Source organism: Falco cherrug, chromosome 2 (assembly GCF_023634085.1).
Source record: "Falco cherrug isolate bFalChe1 chromosome 2, bFalChe1.pri, whole genome shotgun sequence".
In the NCBI taxonomy this organism is placed as follows: Eukaryota; Metazoa; Chordata; class Aves; order Falconiformes; family Falconidae; genus Falco; species Falco cherrug.
This window is the reverse complement of record NC_073698.1, coordinates 67,339,084-67,360,185: the sequence shown is the minus strand read 5'-3', so window position 1 is coordinate 67,360,185 and position 21,102 is coordinate 67,339,084. Positions and strand designations below refer to the sequence as shown.

Here is a 21,102-nt window from a genome sequence, read left to right as displayed (position 1 = left end):
GCGGGCGTGTGGCTGGTTGCCTGTAGGTGAGCTTTGTGTGGAGTTTCTGGGCCTTTATAGACTGCATACAGCTGCTTTGCCACTGTATGGCCAGGTACATTCATACCATGGCCATGAATATTCACCCTCATGTGGTCAGGCATCCTGAGGTATGACACAAAGGGTACATCCCTTTCCACTAAACGCCTGGATATGTGTCTTGTCTTAGCTGTTATGGCACTAGAAATATATAATGTGCTTCCAAAATACAGTTGTAACTGCATCAAACATTTCTTTAAAGTGATTGTGATTTCCTTGGGCCGTTTGCAATGCTACTGGGATGTTCCACTGAAACCTGGAGCTATTTAATACGCAGATGTCATGGTCGTTGCCTGTCCCTGACTAGTTACAGATTCAAAGAAATTGTTTTGATATTACCGATGTCCATCCTGTTTATTTCTCCTGGATTATCCATAACAGGAGGTAAAAAACACTATGCCTAGAGTAAAACAGAGTTTTGCTGTTGCAGCCTTGTGAGGGTTTGAGTGTGGCTTGGATTTAACAGCAACATGGGTCTTTACAAAACAGACCCTGGGTTCCTGCAGTAAGCTGAGCCTGCTGGTCACACCTCCTACCTGTGGCCCTCCTGCTGACCCTGGGTGCACCATCTCTCCAGGTACCTCCTGCACATTGGGTCCCAGCTCTGCTGCACCAGTGTGTACTGGCTCCCAGCACCTGCAAGAAATTAAAGAGCACTCAAATACTGCCCAGAGCTGGTCGCTCATCATACAGCCGACACAAAAGCCCAAATTCCTTTCACATGAGAACATGGGTACATCTGCTTGCAATCATCTTTCTCCAGTCAGCCACCTGATTAAGCAGAAATGTGATTCTCCACACTTGGTCCAAGAAGCACTCAGCAGATGCCTGCAGCTGAGGGGCTGGGATTCAGGAGAGGCAGAATAAATGCGCCTTTCACGCCCAGCATCCCCAGCAGTCCTGTGGCTCCCGCACTCGCAGCCTTGGTTGCTTCGTGCCCTGTTTGCAGGACGCAAGACATGCTGAAATAAAGAGAAACTTGTTCTGTGGCAGGAAAGGTCATTTCTTCTGGCCAGGCATTTGGGAAGGAGACAGGAAGCATATGATTTTAAAGGTAAACTGATAAAATATTTATTTGCTGGAAGAAGGGGAGGAATGTCTAAAACATGTCAGTGTTTTTTAGTAAAAAATATTGTGACATCTTACTCCTGCCCTGACAACAACTGCGGGGTGTTGTGAAGAAATATTTTAGCCTTCAGTGGTCTGTAGCATCGTGCAGGGTATTTTCCTTCCTGGACGGATACTCTTTGTTCATCTGTGCACGTGTGTGTGTGTGTGTGTGTACAAGCACAGGGATGTGAATGCACACTCCACAGTGGAGGAAATGGCTGAAAATATCAGAAGTGAGTGGACACAGAGGGATATTAGCAGTCTCTGGTAATGCTATTGTTTGTTTCTTAATTTTCTCTTTATTGCAGCTGACCAACGTGGAAACAACTAAAAATCACTACTTTAATGAAAGCTGCAGTTTGTAACGCAGATGCATTACAGTTTATGCACTTTTGTAGATTTGCCAGATTCCGTTTCAAAACTTGCCTTTCGTGCTGAAAAAGGACCGAAGAAGTAATTTATAGGTGCAATTAAGAATGCCATGTTTGGGGAATAAAGGGAAAGTATTTTTAACAAAAACAAGCTTGACAATCGAGAAGCTCAGCTTCACTGTGATTCCTGAAAGCAAGCAGAAGGCAGCAGCCACAGTATACTTTTAATCCTCAGATCTGATTGTGAGTCAGTATGTTTGTCAAGGCTAGGCTGCGCCCCTCTCCTAAGACTGGTTTTAACCAGCTCATAGTCCAGGTAGCCTGAGGACTTAAGCCAGATCTGCAAAAGGCGTACTTTGCCAGCAATGCAAAGTAATGCAGTTGCAGCTGCAGTGCCCTCAGAGCACGTGTGTCCCAGCCCAGCCGCAGCATCCCTCCTGTTTTACTGATTAAAATGGTCAGAAGTGACAATTCACCACATCCTTGACGAACACAGCTGTGCAGGAAAATGCTGTGCTGGCAGGCTGGGCAGGGGGGCCCGACGCAAGGCGGCCTGCTTTATGTTTGCTGTTTGGAGGCACATGGTTAAACCAAGAATGGACTTCTAAATTCTTTGAACTGAACCCTTTCCAAGACCTGCCAAGGTCTTGTTTTAGGCCAGGCTATATTCCTGGTGTCAGACAAATGCCTGACAGAGAGGAGAGCTCTCCTGAATAAGTCTCACTCTGGGCATTTTTAGGAATCTATCTGATTTAGGGAAGTTCCTAATATAAGGGTAGGGTAAAAGAACATCGTCCCTTAAAAAGTGTAGGGAACGGTGGTGGACAGACAGTGTTATAAAAAAATCTGGCATGCCAGGGTCTATTAACTTGTCTGCATGTTACCATTACAGTTTATTTACCTGCATTCATGTACACATGCAGAATTTTAAGGTGACAGTAGAATGACCTATGCTAGTGCATGAAGATTCAAGGGGAGCATCTGTCATTAAAAAACAAAAAGAAAAAACATTTATTTAGCACAGGCTGAAATACAGAATTATTTGCATGCTGTATTTGGCCTGACTTACTATAGGCAAGACTTAATGATGTACAGAAGGGTTGTCTGAAAGAAACTGTGCAGGCTCTGATCTTTTCTAGGGCTTCTTTCCCGAATGTTCATTTGGATGTTGCAACACACTGACACTCTGTAATAAATCCATTTAGATATTATTTAGAGGTCTCATATTCAATATCTTTTTTTAATACAGCTTCATTCTCTGTGAATGCTAATGTGCATATATGGAGATGAGGAGCTCGCTGATGATAGACACAGATGGGGTGCCTTTAAGGCTGTGTCAATGGCCCCTGACAATATTGATCACCAAGTGTCATCACTGAGAAAAGACACTGAAGTCTTTGGAACCGAACAGTTAACAAAGTGTGGATCAAACCTGGATTTTCATCTGTAGGAAAGATAAACCCTTATATCAGTCTGTCCCTATGCCAGTCAGCCAGTCTGATGGTTGGGTCTCAATGTAGCGATGGGAAAATGCACATCTTTTTTACCGTGCTTAGTGAAGGCTGTGTTTGCAAAGAATATTCTTACCACTTGCCACACAGCTTTCATCCTCAGCAGGAGGATGCACAAGCACAAGTCTAACTTCTGGGAGTAAATGTAATTTGTCAATGCCTTGCAGAATCAGGTCCCACTCTCACCCCTTGGTCTTTCCAATCTGTTATGCTACCACTCTTTGCCTGCCCTGCTGCTTACCTGCAGCCCCTCTGCTCCTTGTAGCACTGTCATCAACCATTGTTCTTTTTCAGATATTGCCTGAAGCCACTGCCATGCAATTGATGGGAAAATGATAACATTTAGGTTGAAAGAAAGTTGGCTTCAGCTGACATTTTTGTACAAATTCGGAGCAATCAGTTTCATGGGTGATTTGTAAATGTACAAACTCTATGCTACCACCTGTCTTTTCCTTCCTTTCACAATCGAGAGAGATGTATTGATTTTAAGGCTAGAAGACATCACTCTGGGCTGACCACCTGCATAATTCAGATCCTCTGACATCCTTGTTTAAACTCATGTTTCAGCTTCAAGAAGAGTACTTGTGACAGAGACTGTCTTTTAGCAAGAAAGAAAAATATCCCCTTGATTCAGAAAGATCCACATAATTCATGACAAGCCTTGTTCCAGTGTTGTCCAAGAAAAACTTCTTATACCTTCCATGCGCTTGTTAACTTCCATCTGATATTTTCCCTCAGAAGAGAGACTCTGAGCCCAGTACACCACCAATTAGCTTATGAGCACTCCAGAAGGGAGGCTGCTCTGCTACTTGCACATGCATTGTCCGTGCACAGAATTAAAATACCAGTAAACAAAATATACATGTTTCATAACTGTAATTGTTCATGTCACAAACTCAGACTCAGATCGTTTTGGATAATTTATTCCTGAAGCTGCTTACATAGTCTGGAAAGGGAAAAGGCAGATACATTTTCCAATATATTGCTATGCAGAGAATGTGCTTAGATCTTTGAATAACATTACTGGTTTGTATTGTTTATTTACATATAAGAGTTTAGTTCTCTGTGTGTCAGAGCTCATTTTTAAATGAAAATAAGTGATTTTTAAGTGGAAACCAGAGATGAATATGGGAGAGGAACCTCTGATGAAATAGGAAGAGGTGGAATGTGTCCATAATGAAACCAAAATGAAGGTATTCTGTCAGCCTTTGTTTTACTCTGTTTCTTTTTTAAGGCTAGCCTGGAGTTGCCTGTGCGCTGGCAGGGAAATCAGTCTGTGCCTTGGGCAATGGGATCTCTCCATGGCTAGGGGACACTGATTGATTGTTTCACATATTGAGACTGTAGGTTTGATGGGAACTGTATAGGAATGGTGACAGTAGTAGAGATTGGAGCATTTGGGCTTCTTTACTAAAATATATACCTTACAACGTATGCTCCTTTTTTTCAGATAAAAAGCCTTCTCTTCACTATGCATTTCTCTTTTCTTTCTGCTGTATGTTTCTCCTCTTTTTTCCATGTATTCCTTTCCTTGGTCTAAACATTTCAGTATGGTTTAAGTAAGTCATGTAAGATTAGTCTATGGAAAAGTTTTTCCATTGGCATATTTAATGGCTTTGTAATGATTTAGTGATCTGGTTATACTGGTCCTTTTTTTTTTTTTTTTTTTTGTGTCTGTGTGTGTGTTTCACACTATTTCTCGTGAAACGGCCAACCCAAACCCCATGATAAAAATGATCAAGGGGAAAGTGTTGACTTTGCTAAACCCAAGGACAAGTGTTGCATTTGAATCAACAGGACCAGCATTCTTCTTGTCCAGGTGCCTAAAATTTGCTTAGTGGCAAGCCAGGCCAAGTCTCTGAAAAATGTGTTCCCATGTCAGGTACTGCGTGCTTCCAAGTATGACTCACTTCTGCTCCCCCAGTTTTCTCTTCATTGAAAAAAAAAAGCAACAAGTCTCCCATCTGCTCCTATCTCCTCCCTGCTGCCCAGGGAATTGGTGGAGTCACCATCCCTGAGTGGTGTTTAACAGACGTGTAGATGTGGCACTTAGGGACCAGGTTTAGTGGTGGACTTGGCAGTGTTGGGTTTGCAGTTGGATCTGATGATCTTAAAGGTCTTTCCCAGCCTAAATGGTTCTATGATTCTACGATCTTACTGTCTCTGATTAACAAGTGATTACCAACAGCAAAGTTATATTGCAAGTTACATGCTGTCCCTGCATCTGCGTTGATCAATGTGAAAAATAAAAAATTAAATGACCATTTTTAAGAAGATGTTTTTAACCTAGTTATTACTTGAGTGAAAATAACTAATCATCTAATACAACTGCATGGCCTCTCCTGATCATGACATACATTCATCAGTAATGACTGATCATACAGTCATTACTGTGCTTGTACTGTTTCTGTAAGGTACATATCTGTAAGGCAGTCCTGGGTTATCGGTTGGACTTGATCTTAAAGGTCTTTTCTAACTTAAACGATTCTATGACGAAGTCCTCAAAGGCTTGTCTGCATGTTTACTCACTGCTGTATGGCTAAACACTGACCTGGACACGCATGGGAGAGAAAGAGATCAGTGTCACATCACTGTGCTGTTACTCTGGTAACAATAATTAATGTTCAGCTAATATGTATTAGACTTACAGCCACTGCCTCATTACTGGTAATTAGTAGATGAAAGCATCTTTCCATTGTGATCATTAGGTGGTAACTTTATCTAATAGGATGGCAGTCACCATCCTTCACTTAGTAAGAGTACCACAGACCTGCAGTGCAGGGTGTGACAAAATGTTAAACAAGTAAAATGTTCTTTAAAGCAAAAATCACTTCAGTAGTCTTTTTTTTTTAAAACCCTTGAACACAAGGGTTTGTAATGGCAGATTTTGAGGAAGGAGGAGGCAAAAGACTTTTGTGCTGGTTTTGGTAGAAGTAAGTGATTAAATTGCTCACCCCGTCTTGAAGAACTACAGCCTCCGAATTCCTGTTTCTGAAGTACATTAGCTTTCTGGTTGAAGTATATAACTGGTCTGGCCCAAAACAGAGTGATCCGGCCCAAAGCAGGGCTGTCTTGCCCACCGGGACATTTCTGGTGGAGAGGACACAGTGTGCTGGAGACGGACAGCAGCGTATTAGTTCCTCTGTGCCACAGCCATCCCCAGTGGCAAGAACTCTGGGGCATACAAGCACTTACACCAATGCCTAGAGGAGCTTGCAGGGACTTCAGAGGCCTGTCTGCATCAACAAATGTGGGCAGTTTCTTTTGCTTGGGTGAAGGAGAGCCAGCCTGAGCTCAGTTGTGCAGCCCTATTAGCACAGACAGCTGATGGGCCCTGTGGTGGCCTGGGTCAGGCCCCGTGCAGGCCTTTGGGAACAGCGCTCAGCAGCATTTTCCTCCACTGAACACTGAACTCGAGGAGAGCAAAGAGCCAGGGATGAAATGCCTGACTTTCCAGGGGAGCCACGTTCCTGTATGATGGCATTCTGTGAGATCCAGGCATATAGCAGCAGCAGACCGGGATTTAATCTCTATGGGATTCCATAGGGCTCCTATGATTAAAAATACTTGTGTGCATGAATACTTGCAGGACAGATGCCTAAATGATCACAACAGGTAAAAAAATCTCCCCTCCAATTTCCATACCCTCACTGTGCAGTCGCTGGCATCCAAGGACAGCTGGGTGCAGCAGGGCTTCATGCAGGAATATTAAAGATGCCATGATCTTTTTTACTCAGCAGCAGCATGGAGAGACTACAGAAAGTGCATTCTCCTGGAAACAAACCGAACTGTAAATCAGCAAGGTAATCCAGCGTTGGATGAACAGAGGCACAGGCTTGTTCACAGGCAGGGCTTAGGTAGGGCATTGGTGAAACTGCAAAGCACAGATATAATGCAGAGCCAGCGGGAGCAGCCACGAAGCAGATCAAGAGAGGTGTAAGGTCACACGTGATAACATCAGGAAGACAAGGGAGGTTTCTGCTCTGATAACCTGAGAGTCATGCTCCAAGCTGGGATGCTCTGCCTCTTATTAAGGCTCCCAAAGGCTGGTGTTCCACCCGCGGAGAGAGCAATCGCCCGCTCTCCGCTGCGGATGACTTTGCTGTGTTTTGACCGCTTGGGCAGACATTTTGTGTGCTGGGGGCCTGCCTCAGGCAGGCTGGCGGTGCTGCTGAAAGGTTCAGCCCATGTGATTCCTACCTGCCTGAGAAGGCAGGTCAGGGAAAGCAGGTTGTTTTGTTCACGCTAAAAATGCCTGGCAGGCTTCAAGCAGTGCTCCAGCTCCCATGCTTTAAAACAGGGTCTTCAAACTGCACAAGGCGTGGCAGCAGCTGTCTGGGATGCATCCCATTTCTATCCCTGTGAAAAAATGCAACCACTTTGTCCTATTTCAAATTTTAAAAAATAGCACATGCTAGATAGGCTTGCATTGTGTCCCTGCAGGTCTCTGAGGCTTACATACACGCTGGTGAGGTTGCAGTGGCGGTGCGTGGGGCTTGCCCTGCCACCCCAGCAACAGTTGCGCTGCTGCTGGGGCTGAGGGGACTGAGGCACAGGGAGCGAAACCTTAGGCAGAGCTAACCCGTCCCTGTATCAAGCCCTTTGCTCTTCAGCAAGCAAACTTTTCTGCTCGTAAACTTTGCTGCACAGGCAGAAATCCACTCTGGAGCATGCCCAAGTGCAACAGGCACTAAGGGATCATGAAGACACCGATTTGGCCTGCAGGGACCAGTTTTAGACATTGCTAAAGCCTCAAACACAAGACAGGAGGAGGAAGCGACCCAACCGCAGTGCTGCAATGGGTTCAGTGTGGATTCAGTTCACTCCTGTCTCTGTACTGACCTGCTCTGGGGACAGTGCTTACTGAGCACCAAGTGGGCCCAACCCCCGGCTGTTCCTCAGGGTGTGGTAGATGTAATAGCCTCCTCCAGCAAGAACAAGAAGAAGAAGTTCTGTTTCACCCGTTTTACCCCATTCTCACTTCTGGCCATACTCTCCCACAGCCTTCTTCCTTGCAAACCACACAGCTCTTGCAAACCACCTACCTGAGCCATCACACACCTCACTAGTCCTGAAGACAACTAACGCAGAAAAAGTGAACTGGCTCTGCTTTTGTAACAAACTGAATTGGCTCCAAAAAGTCCTAGAGCCAGTGCTGGTAAGAGGGAAGGATGAGGGAGCAGGGGGCAGAGAGACTTCCCCATCTTCATGGTAGCAAGTCACCATGTTGACTTAAGCTCTTAAGGGTAAGGCAGCTACCTCGGGAAGCACAATCTGGTTTCCAGCCATTCTCCAGTTTGTGCTGGATTCATCATAAGGTACTGAACTGTGCATTGGAAAGGCTGGCTCCTCTGGTGACGCTCTTTACAAAGGAAGAGACTCGTGTGAGCTGTTCTGCAAAGGGTTTTAGGGCTGCAGGTGGTGCAGGCAGGCATATTGCTCTAGCCATGATGAAGGTACCCAAGTGTTTGAAGGTGGCTGGGCTTGCAAGAAACTCCTTGCAGCTTCCCCTGGTTTTGCAGTTGCTGATGTGATGGTGCTGCATCCCCACACTGGCTTTCTGGTGAAGGACAAGGCAGGAAATAGTACTTTTGTGATGAGGATTTAGTTGGGGGCCTGAGAAGATGGGGAAACCACGGCAGCTGTGACAGGGCAGCTGGCAGCGGTATGGGACACTCTTCAGGGAAGGGCTTGATCACTGCAAACAGCACATGGTCACTGATGACACAATGTAGCACAAGGTCAGATAGCTTTTTTTATTGTATGAATAACATCCACCCCATGTGTAAGCCCAGAGTTTTGGAGAAAGAACAGAAATGTGTATGAACCATTAAGACAGCATTAATGTGTAGAAAAGGGATGCTAAACCCAAATCACTAAATTTAATTTTTGGGGATTTTGCATTTACTATGATATCATACCTATGAATAGTTGCAGCCTGTTTGTTGGGTGGGGTTTTTGTTGTGGTTTTTAGGTGTTTGTGGTTTTTTTTTAAGGGTGTGCATGCATTCTGGATGTGAATGCTAAAATAAGAGAGTAAAAAAACCACAAAAATAGGTCAGAAATAAGAGTTCATTAAAAATGTTTTGAAGCATGGAAAGAAGAGTCCCAAGAGACAGCAGTAAAAGAATGTGATTTGAATGAAATCAGGCTGTGGTAAAAAGACACATAATGCACTACAGTCCTTCTCCATCTCTCTTCCTGTTAGATCTGACTTGCAGACTTGGTATATACTTCCAGGTTTATCCTAAAAATATACTGGAGGCAGTGGAAGAGAAAAAGGAGAAGGATTTCTTAGAGAGAGAATGATTTTGGTAAATAAATCAATAGCTCTGCAGAAAGGTAGCAGCTGTGATCAGATAACATTGCCGAACTAATCTGCTCCTCACACTCTTATCACAAGAGCCATAAGGTTAATTCTGTAGTGAGGGCAGCAAAGTACCCTCAGTGAGTGAAGGGAGGGAGACGGACAGAGTAACAGACACCATTTCTTGTCTGACAGCGTCCGCCAGAAGCTGCAAAAAGTATCAGCAGTAACCAAGCACAAGGAGAAAAAAGAAAGACTGTCTTTTAAGCTATTTTCTATGGAAAATATAAACACTAATAATTCTTAATAACATGGACCAAAGTAATGGTGCACCCAGTTGAGATGCAATGGATGAAAGGTGTCTCAAACCATGTGTCAGGGCCAACGAGACTCATAGCCAGCAACAAATAAAATTTTCCCTAAAGCAAAGGTGTTTGTCCTGGGACTTGGGGATAGTCCTACCATTATCAGGAGGACTCTGGAGCAGTGAAAGCAGAAGTATGGAACTCAAAATGTTTTGGAAAGAACTGACTGATGACTTAAATGTTCTTCCTTCTGTTTGGAATGAAAACATGACTCCTGCGGTTTCTTGGAACAGGCTGCAGAAAACAATCTGGAGTGCCAAATGCCTCTGTCCTAAGGCAAGTGACCAGGCCAATATAGCCGGGAAGTTTTGTAAAAACCTCATTAGCAGAAAATAATAATTTCCTGAGCGTTGGGAGCACTGTTCAACGCTGCCATATTCTTGATCAAGTGTGTCATTTTAGTGGATCATTAAAAACTTCATGGTTCTTCTTTGCAAAAGATGAAGGGTCATCTCCTGCAGTCCCTGGCCACTTTCCAACTTATCTGTTTGCCTACCAAGTTATGCTGATGCCAGGTCTCACTAGTTTATCATGTCTCATTATATGTGGTGGGGTTTTTTTTCATTGGGAATCCAGCTTTGGGAGTCCTGTGATTATATACTCATTTAATCTACATCGTATTTAAGAACATTATTGTGTTGAAAGGCCTGAAAACATGAGACCTAATAAAGGAAGAAGGAAAGAAAGCAAGATAAATCTTTTCAGTACAATTTTTTGTGCTTTGAACTGCTGAATATCTTTGAATGGCCATTACTGATACTATCTCTTACATTTTAATGAATGCAACACAGTTATCTCAACAGCTACTGTGGTGAGATGCAAAAGCAGAAGTGTCTCTTTGCTATTCAGGATTCTCTCTATATTAAGTTTTATGCATAATGTGCAATAATAATCAAAAAATTCAAACACTCAAAAATTCAGTGATGCTTGGAGGCAGATTCCCCTCCCCCTCTCCCCCCGTTTAGGTCAGATCAGTTAAACAGCCATGCATGCCCACACCACTTTAGGCATTTGTAGAAGCCACTAGGCTTAAAACCACTAGGTGTAAACTCAGAGATCACACAGATGAAACGGGGTTGCCCGAGTGGTCACCAAACGTGCCGCGAACTGCAGAGCTGCAGGCTCCAAAGACAGCACTGGCCGGCAGTAGGCTCAGCAATTGGGATTTCTCTGGCTCCAGTGAGCTCTTTGCCTGGCTTCTGCCTGTTGTTTCTCAAGGTCAGGCTCAGAGTGGCTTTCTGTTGGATCGCTCCCAAATTTCTGCCTCAGGCTTGCGAGATCATAGTCCATAGTCCAGCTCCATGCTGAGGAAGTGACAAAACCTGCCAGCTCCATCCCACTATCCTGCTGTGAGCATCCCTCCGGTTAGTGGTCCCTATTATGCTAGGGGGCTTGATGGAGTTTTACACCGTTCTGGGGAACAGTCCTGCTGATGACATTAATTAACATCTTTCAACAAAGTTTCAACTCCAAGAGTCTACTGTTGTCACCAATGGTGATGAAAGACATTTACCTGAATGATGTCATTAGCACAGGCTTGCTTACCTAGAGCACTTGGGGATGATGCACAGCCACGCCAGCAGACAGCTCCCAACCTTGGCATCCAGTGGAGGCAAACTAAGCCCTAAGACAAGCCTTAAACTCCTCCATGCTGAAGAAAGGGGTGTTTTAAAGAGAGCAACGTCACTGCTGATTGAGAGATCAGAGGAAAACATTGCAGTCTCCAGGTCGCATGCACAGCAGCTGTAGTTTTACATGGCAAATAGCAGAAAGGGGTACTGCAGGTGTGTCAATAAACATAGATGCTCACTTGAAGGTAAATACTTCTAATAATGATGCAGCAGTCGCAAGCTCAGCAGAAAAAAATGTGTCTTACTACAACACCAGGGCAACACTGCCTTAGTACTTAAAGCAACCTGGAACAGAAATAAAGATTGCTACTGGAAAAAACACCAGTCACCATTTACCACTGCCTTTGAAAAGAAGTGGTGTTATATTTTTACACAACTTCTTTACTTTTTGTCAGAATCTTCTGTCCCCTGAACTGGGAAGGTGACCTCTTCAGGGAAGATACTGCACTCAGTTTAACCCTGAGCATTATATTCTTCTGTCATCTGCTTCTTCCACCACTAGAGCAATGATTTTCAACAATAACCTTGTACTTGAGTCAATCCATTCTCTGGGTTTCACCAGGTAGCATTTTATCTCAGCACTTTCCTGAGTCATAGTGGTATATTTGGTATCCGGAGGAGGGTTTGTGCTTTATATTCCCAGAGGCACCAAGTACCTGAAGTTCTGCAGAGCTCCATTTCCATGCAAGGCTCACTACAAACTGACCAGCTGAACAAAACACCCTTTGCCATTACCAATATAGCAGTAGACTATAAATATTCACGAGTTATTGCCCTGGTTTTATAAATTGTCATGGCTGTTTCATGTAGCCTTCACTTCTGTCCCTCCTAGCTATATTCTGCAACTAACTATCCAAAAACCTCAGGTGGTTTTAGTAAAAAGGCTGTCAACGTTAAGCTGATGAAAGAGCGCGTTGATTCAGAACGGGTGTTTGCTCCAAGACACAGTGTTAAGTCTGCTGACGCTTGAAGCATGGGGCTGTAGGGACAAACCACTCAAAAGCAGTGACAGAAAACCAGACAAACTAAGTTTGGTTCCCAGCTGCGTGGGGGTTGAGCTGGGACTTCAGACTCCTATGGGAATGCTTCCACCACAGGGGTGTGGAAGGCGCTGCTCCCTCCCACTCTGCCCCCCCTCCCAAAGCCGTGGCTCCTGTGGAAAGCAAGGGGCGTTTTGGCTGGAGCGACTACATTCCTTTTACAAGCTGTTGCTGATGCTGATTTAACTGGGACGACCAGAGAGAGGCCTGAGCTAACGCTGGGGGATGGAGGGAGGCAGGGGAAAGACTTTGCGTGCAGCTCCAAGCACTTTTTTCACAGGGGGAAAGATGCATGGAGCAATCAGGAGTGGTTGCCTGGAGCAACATTTAGGCTGGGGCTGGGGAACCACTGATGGACCAGCCCGTGCTGGTGCAGCTTCTGTGTTTTGCAGCAAATGGTAAAGCCAGACACAGGGTCTTGTCACACTCCCAAAATTAGCTGTGCCTGAAAAACAGCACTGATGGGCTCCACATGTCATCGCAGGGAGTTGCCACACCACTGCACAGCTCCCTCGCCATACACGTGCATGTATGTATATGCACACATACCAATATACGTATTTATATACAATTACAATATATACAGTATATACAGTGTGTATGTATATATTCATCTGCAACGAATCTGGAAACAATCCTTGGATCAGGGAACCAAGGCCTCTGCGCTTGCCAGATTTCTCACAAGTAGGTTACAGAGAGAGCTGGGCTCCCCCTCGCCTCCCCCTAAATCCCCCCACGCTCCCTGCCGTACCCTGGCACAATTTCAGCAGGAGGTGAAACACCCGTAACTCTCCTGAGCGTTGTGGGTCTCTGCTGTGAGGGAAGATAGAGGTTTGTGTCCGAGGCCAGGCAAGGATCTTGCTAGACTTCATCTGGGATGTTTCCGGCATTTGCAGGGGAAGGATCTGAGAGAAGCTGAATTCGCTGAGGGAAGCTTAACTCTGATTTAGGAAAAGGCAGAGTAAGTTTAGGCACCATTGCAGTTATGATCCTGCTGTGCAAGGACTTTGCATTTGTGAGCTTGGCTTTCGGTCTCTGAGGTGTTACTGTAAGCTAAACCTGTCTATATGTAGAAAGAGAAATCCAAGTAATTTTTTAAAGCTGATCAACTAAAATGCATTGTGTTTTTCCATGGACTTGGGGAGTGGGAGGAAGGGAGAAGAAAAGAGACCCTGAGCTAAGTCCCCTTTGGCTGATGGATTCATTTTCCCACAAAGACAATTTCCATCTGCTTTTACAGGTGACTGGCAAATTGGCTTTATATAGAGAAATGTTAAAAGACATGCTGCTACCATTTTTTTATTATTATTATTATTATTCCTCTGTAAGAAAAGCCTGCATGAATTGCTGAAAGTTCTTTACCAGTTGCACTGGATCGTGTGTAACCACAAAAAGAAGGAAAAAAAAAGCAAAAAAAAAAGCGCTGCTGCGAGCGGGCAGACGGTGCCACGCCAAAAGAAAGGGGGGATGCCTCGTCCCAGCGGGACGCACCGCACTCCACGTTCAAGCACAAAGGGCACAACCCCGAGGAAGCCCACGGCCGCCGGTGTCCTCGCCCTCCCGCTGCGGGTGCCCCCGCGCCCCTCCCCGTGGCGTCGGGCCGGGCGGGCCGGGGCGCGGCGTGGGGCGGGCGGGCGCGCCCTGTCCCTCCGCTCCGGCTCCTGCTCCTGCTCCGGCTCCATCTCCATCCCCACCTCCATCCCCTCCGTCTCCTCCCGCCCAGGTGGGTCGCCTCGCCACGCCGCGCCGCTCGCCGCCCCCCGCCGCCATGCCGCCGCCGTGCTCCCGCGGGGCCCTGCCCGGGGCCGCCTTCCTCCTCCTCCTCCTCCTCCTCCCGCTGCTCGGCGCGGCCCCTGGTGAGTGAGCGCCCGCGCCCGGGCCGGGATGCGGGATGCGGGATGCGGGGAGGGAAAACGTCCTGGGGGGCGGGAAGCAGCCTGGGTGAGCGCTCCCCGACACGCCAAGGCTTGTGCAAGTTGAGCATCTTTTTTTTAAAACCTTGTTTTCGAGTGAATAAAGCATTTCGGAGCAGCCGAGCGCTTGCAGGTCTCCTGTTGCACTGCCCGGCCGTTGGCTAAATCCTTGGATCCTTCTGGGAAAGCGTTTCGGCAGGACGGCAGCGCCGATGTGCTGTGGGATGAGATGGGCTGCGAGGCACGGCGCGGAGGTAGCCCGCTTGTAGCGTGCCTCTAGCTCTGTGACCGGGGTTTTCCGGGGTTACTATGTCACCTTGGGCACTGTGTCATGCTACGGGCACCAGCCGCAGTCTTCTGCTGAAAAATACAATGATTTAGTTGGAGAAGACAGCCAGTATCAGGGTTGCCTTGCCGAGAAGAGCTGGGGAGAAGATGCCAGTGTCAGAAGCTTCCCTGCGGAGCCTATGTTTTGCTCGAGCGTGGGGACGGAGGCAAAGGCAGGCACTGGGAGAAACTTGCTGCAGAGTTTTGCCTGTTGGGCTGGAGCGATGACAAAAATACTTTCAGTATTTTTTGAGATATGATCTTTTTTTGTTGTTGTTATTACCTTCTTAGTAAATGCACGTTTTATTTTCGCTTATCCAGATGTTCCGAGGGAAAATAAGCTTAAACTGATGCTTCAGAAACGAGAAGGTAAGTAAAAGGCAGCAAAGTACTTTCCCTTGTTTTCCCTTTGTGCCAATTGCTATCAGTCCAAGCTGCCAGCTCTAAGAGGGCAGTCAGAGGAGCAGCGTACCAGCACCCGTTTCAAAGCTGGTAGCACACAGCCCCTCTCGCTACGTATCGTGCCAACCCCCCCTGCGCATACGAAGTCTGCACCTGCATGTCCATTTGGGATTTGGTACTGGCAAGCTGGAGGCTCTGCTTATCACAGCCCCCTCTGAAAACCAGCGTTCCCAGCCTCAGGCAGTACGCCTGCCTTTTGCTCTGCACCGTGTATAGTACCTACCTTCTCCAGCGTATGCGTGGCCGACGTGGCGTGTATCTGGTTTATTCTGTGAAGTCACAAGTTTTTCCACAGAATTATAATGCATGGAAATACTGCTGGCTCAGGTGCAGAGAAGAAAATGTGCAAACCAGGCTTGTCTGCAATGCCTTGACTTGTTCCCTTTGTTCCTTGGCCCCACGTGTGCTTCCTTCTTGGAAGACTGCTTTCTGCACAGGAGAGATGATGGCCAAGGGCCCAGTGGGCAGATGCACCAAACAGCTTGCTGGTTGAGGGAAGGGGGTAGAAATGAAGCTGGCTAGGGACAAGCAGCACAGCAGCAGATGTGGGGGCAGGCTGAAACACCCCAGAAGTTTTGGTTGCCTCCCCTCAGCCTGTTCTATGGTTGAGGCAGAGGATTTACACCCTCTGTGAGGGACTCCCACTTTATGCAAGCCTGCCTGACTTCTCACTGTTTTTTAGCCAGCATCACTCATTACCTCTTGCCAGCCCTAAAGTAGGTGTCCCATCCACAGCTGCTTTCCACACGTGTGGGTTCCTCACCTCACCATTCTGCAGTGCTTGCACGCAGGCAGGAGTGACCACTTGCAACAGCAACCCTCCCTGTGCCCCAGCAGCAGTCCACTTGTTTGTTCAAGTCCCCTGGTGAGATGCACCTCCCACCCAAGGGGAGAGGTTTTTGGAGCACACAGGCAACATGACCTAGACCAGGAAGAACTGCAAAGCCTTGAATTGATGATAGAGGCAACATACAGCCCCTTAATCCAAGCCTCACTCCCCTTTTCCAGTTGTGCGCTAAAGCGAGCAGGCTAAGCACACAGCACTGGCTCCCTTGCTGGCAGCGCCCCTTGCACAAGGCTCATTCACATGACATTTGTTCAGCTGTCCCCCTCCCCAGTAAAAACACCTAGCTCAAGCACACAGTGAGTTACCAGTTTCCAGCTCATCACTGCAGGGCAGCCTGCTGTTTCCCACTCTTCCTACGACAACACATCTATCACTTCTACCTCAAACCTCCTTCCCACTGCAGTCCTTTGTCTCCCGCTGTGAGTCCGCCTGGCTCCTACTTCAATGGTTTTCACATCTCTACCTGACTTCCCCATCAGTCCCAGCCTCTTCCCTCACATCCTCTGAAAATCCTGACCCACATCCATGTTCCTGGCCTGTTCCTCATTGCAATGAACCCTCTGAAGCCAAGAACATTCCTCCTACTCCTACACATGCTTCTTGTTTGGTCTTGTGAAGACCAAACATCACGTTTTATCATTCCCACCTGTGGCAGGGGGCTAGCTAGTCCTCACATCCATACCTTTCGGAGGTATGTAAATTTTTGTGGCTGCTCTAGCAGCCACAGCAAACTGCCTGCCTCCTAATTGGGCATGGGGCAAGCCAGATGGCACATCTGGGTCTGGCAGGTTGAGGGCATTCCAATGCAGCCACTGAACAGTGTGCTATGAAAGCCCAATGGGCTTTTATTTTCAGGCATACAGGGCATTTAGTGGCAGTCATTATTTAAAAGCCACGTTTTTACACAACAGATTGAAAAATCTTTTTATGTGTGTCTCCACCCTAATAAGTTGGCAGTGTTTCTCCAGCTTCTTCAGGCTTTTTAACGTTACCTCTCATCTTCATTCCCATTTCTGCAACAGCAGCACACAGAGGCCAGCTTCCTGTTCTCTCCTCAAAGCACAAAAATATTGTGTATATGCTCTTTGGGTTTATTTATTTAAATTCCTCACTTAGCTTCTGTCTTCGAGCTCAGAACAGCTTTTTGAAAATCCAAGCGAGTGAGAGTAGATAAGCAATCCTATTACATCTATGATTCCTGGGTTTATTACTGTTACTGCTATTACACGCATTGCACTGCCAAGCACAAAGGTGATGGCATGATGCGAGAAACATTTTCTTACTTGCTGCAAGCAGTACGCTTCGGGCTGACTAAAAATTTCCTGGCATGCCTTTTGGGGGGGAATTAATTTCAGCCCCTGCTGACACAAAGCCTGAAGTGTCGGTGAAAGAAACAGCGGCCAAGGAGTTCCTAAGCAGCCTGAGACGCCAGAGGCGTCAGCTGTGGGACAGAAGCCAGCCTGACGTACAGCAGTGGTACCAGCAGTTCCTCTACCTGGGATTTGATGAGGCGGTGAGTATTTCAAGGGTTGGTAGGGCTTCAGAGTGAGCGGCTGCGAGCGTGGATGCACAGCCATGGGGGCAGCCAGGGAGAGGCTGCCCTGCTGTTCATAGACACTCCAATGTCTTTTTTTTAAAGTAGCAAATGTTGCACAGAAATATAAGCTTTGTTATCTGTTAGAGATTTCTGCATTATTTTTGTAATAGAAAAAAATGACATTAAAAACCTGCATGGAGTTCTTGCCTGCTACCAAACTTAAGCTTAATAAATTGCAAATGGATGTTTAAATAAAGTTTGCTTTGAGAAACAGGTGGCCAGACCCAAACCAATCAATCGTGTTTCAGGATATTAATTTGGCAGCCTCAACCTAATCAATTTGCTTTTAAATATGCCAAGAGATCCACACCAAGCCGGTCATGATCGGCATTCTTCAATGAAATTGCACTAACATTATGTACCTCACGCATGCGTGTGCCTCAATGGTGTGGGCAGCTCCTGACCATCACGAGCACGAGCAGCTGTGCCTTGACTCTAAATGTGAAAGGAAAACCATTTGATAATGTGCAGCCAACCTCTCTTGAAATGAGAAGGATACATTTTTTAAAAACAGTTAATTTGTAAAAACACTGGAATGGAATCGGGAGATCTCAGATCTGCACAAAGCTCTACTAAACAGATGCTGAAATAGGGCAAAAAAATGTGCATTTAGTTGCAGTCCCACATGTAGAATAATTTCTACATTAATAAGAGGTAAAAATAGTTATAGATGTTGAATTCTTGGCTTCTGTCAGCTGCATGAATGTGTTTAATGAGATTGCATTGGCACAGGCAAGCTGGAGTACATTTTGGACCTTCATGCTATGTGGATTGCTCAGAAGATGAATGCACTTATTTTCTAAGCTGGAACAATTAGAAAAATAATCCCTTGCTTGGACTGAAATAATGAAGAATACATTTTTTTTTGGTATCTTCCTGGACATTATGCAGCTAAAAATGACTTTTTAACAGCATGGCTATATCCCCTCCCCCAGTAGGAACAGGAAAATAGGAAAAGTGGTTTTATGCACCAGAAATTGAAGACTGGGGGCAAATACCAAGGAATAAGTAATAAGGACAAGCCATGCAGATAAGATGAATTCTCCTCTGAGTTCCTGTGTCCATTTCAAAAACTGAAATGAGGCCTGTTGTGAAATACAATGAATCCACTTAGTAGGTTTTCCCGAGTATTAAAACACAGTTTTAACAATGAAATAACTGTTTGTTCCAGCAAAGGACTTGGGCCATACTCGCCCATTATGTATTTTGCAAAACTTTTTTTTCAAATCTCAGCCAAAAATATTTCCAAAGAGTCATTCAGATGGAAAGGCTTTGGCTTGGCAAGTATTTGATATCCTTGCACACTGTTTTTCCTCTGCTGTTGGGAGCAGAATTGAAGTGCTTATTGCATTTCCATAGCTAGAAGGCTGTACTGTACCTTCATTTTCACCCATGCATGATGGGAGTGGAAAATCACAGACATAAAGCAGAACTCTGCTGCACCTGCTTTACAGTCAGGGACACTGTGACTAGAGGCATGTGGCAATGGAGAGACATTCCTTTAGATTTTTAATGCAAAACATTGAAATGTTTTTATAGTCCATCACCGCAGAGGTAATGGGAATATTAGAGGTGCTTGGCGCGTGTTTCAGTTGCAGGCGCGGTCAGTTTGAGCATTTTACAGCGGGCAGAGCGTGCAGGGGTGGGTCCCAGGTGGGGCTGGGCAGGGCAATTCCTGCACTCCGGACCATGATAATCCCGTAGAAAAGGAAGGTACAAGTTGCAAACCCCCTTAGATCTACAGACTTTGTTTTGACAAATATGCAAAGAATCTGAATTTCTGAAAGAGACAAAAGGACCCTCCTGCACCACTTCTGTTTCACTCTCTTGGTTGAAAAGTTTCAGGCTTGGAAAGCAAGTATTTTCTTTTTTTTTGGCAGAAATTTGAAGATGACATGTCCTACTGGACGAGCTTAGGGCGTGCTCGTAATGAATACTATGGTGGATACTACCAACACCACTACGATGAAGATTCACCAATTGGCCCGCGAAATCCACACACCTTCAGGCACGGAGCAGCTGTCAACTATGATGATTACTAGTGCCATGTACCATACTATAGCTGGTGCCTATAGGGCTGCGCTGGGCGAGGCCGAGTCCTCCCTCAGTCAGAATGACCCTACTTTCCTTCTATTCATGTAAAATACCAAGAGTAAAGGAACTGCCAGTCTTCAAAGAAGCCACATTTTTTTTTTGAATTATCACTACTTAGTAGTACACTACATATAAAGTGTTCTAGAAATAAAGCTTTTTTGATAAAATAAACAGGTTGCCATTACTTAGTAGTTTGTAACAGGTTTCATTCCAACTGTATTACTAAAGATTAATTTTTAAATGGCTTTTGCATTTGCATCTTACAATCAGTTGCAAAGTTACATTATGTCATCTAGTTAAGTATATAGAATACATAATGTAAGCCAATACATTTCAGATGTGCCTGCTCGTTCAGATTTGTGTCAACAAATAAATCCAATTATTCTTGGAGAAAAAGAAAAAACCCAGAACACATTCATCTCAATTGAAGCGCTGCCTTATTGCCTCCTCTGCCGTTTCTAGACCTACTGTGCAGAGCCCTCCAAACTTGCGTGACACAGCAATCCTAGAGTTCTGTTGGGGCAAGGATGCAGATGTTCATAAAAGCCGAATTCAGCGCAGAGGAGCTCGCCTACCTGCAGAGCCTGTGAAAGGAAAGGATTCTCCAGGGAAAGTGCTCAGTGCAGGAACCTGACATCAGGAGTGACTGCTGAGATGCAGATCACCTAATGTGTGTGGCCCCAACCCCTTCCAGGCACAATAACCCGAAGGTTATCTTTGATGAATACTCCCCTTTATGTCCGTTCTACTTAGCTGCAAGCTTTCAGTCCAGCTCAAAACAGGGAATAAAATAATAAACTAAGCTATTTGAAATGAAGTTAGCGTCAGATAGCATCCAACACAGTCTCCAGTTCCCTCTACCCCCAATTCAAACTGGAATTTATACACATTAGGCTGAGCACCAAAATATGCCAGAGATTGGGCATTTGTTAATGAAGCGTAGTGGATTAACAGGGGGTTGGTTGGTGGGGTTGTGTGTGTTAGGAACCTTGAAATGCAACCAACTTTTCTACCACAGCAACATCAGCCACGTTGCTGCTTCTCTGTTGTTACTGCAGAGAAACTCCTCATGCAGACCTAAGCCTGGAAGGGGGATCTCAGCTGTCAGGGGCTTCAGGAGCTGGATGGGGGAGAGCACTGCTGGGGCTTGACAAGCGTAGAGGACTGGGAAGGGGCAGGTGAGGAAGGCTGGCTGCTCCATGGCTTCTGGAGCTAAGAATCAGGATAGAGGTGAAACGTGTAGTGCAAACTGTAGCAGTCAAGAAGACAGCGTGGATACTTTAGCTGTCCGTCATCCAAAGCTTACAAGAAATTTCCAAAGCATGGATCACGGTAACACCATTCTTTACACTTCACTTCTTTCTTAACTCAGTGTTATTTCCTAATCTTTCCTTTAAAGCCCCCACTACGTGATGGACTGGTGTCTAGGAGAGTCAGCCCAGCACTATC

At 45.8% G+C, this 21,102-nt stretch overlaps 1 protein-coding gene across 1 annotated transcript; it reads left to right on the top strand.

Annotated features, from left to right (window-relative positions):
- Window positions 1-997: 997 nt before the first annotated feature.
- ECRG4 (ECRG4 augurin precursor) lies at window positions 998-19,837 on the top strand. The gene is made up of 5 exons (XM_055703282.1): window positions 998-1,132; window positions 14,137-14,269; window positions 14,975-15,022; window positions 17,318-17,475; window positions 19,440-19,837. The coding sequence occupies exons 1-5, from the start codon at window positions 1,121-1,123 to the stop codon at window positions 19,599-19,601; spliced, it is 513 nt and encodes a 170-aa protein (XP_055559257.1). The 5' UTR covers window positions 998-1,120; the 3' UTR covers window positions 19,602-19,837.
- Window positions 19,838-21,102: the final 1,265 nt, after the last annotated feature.

What these genes read in the sequence shown, in the direction of transcription:
- ECRG4 (XM_055703282.1), top strand. An exon ending in GCTGCTCGGCGCGGCCCCTG is followed by an intron (nt 14,270 to 14,974) that starts GTGAGTGAGCGC and finishes TCGCTTATCCAG; the next exon opens with ATGTTCCGAGGGAAAATAAG. An exon ending in GATGCTTCAGAAACGAGAAG is followed by an intron (nt 15,023 to 17,317) that starts GTAAGTAAAAGG and finishes AATTAATTTCAG; the next exon opens with CCCCTGCTGACACAAAGCCT.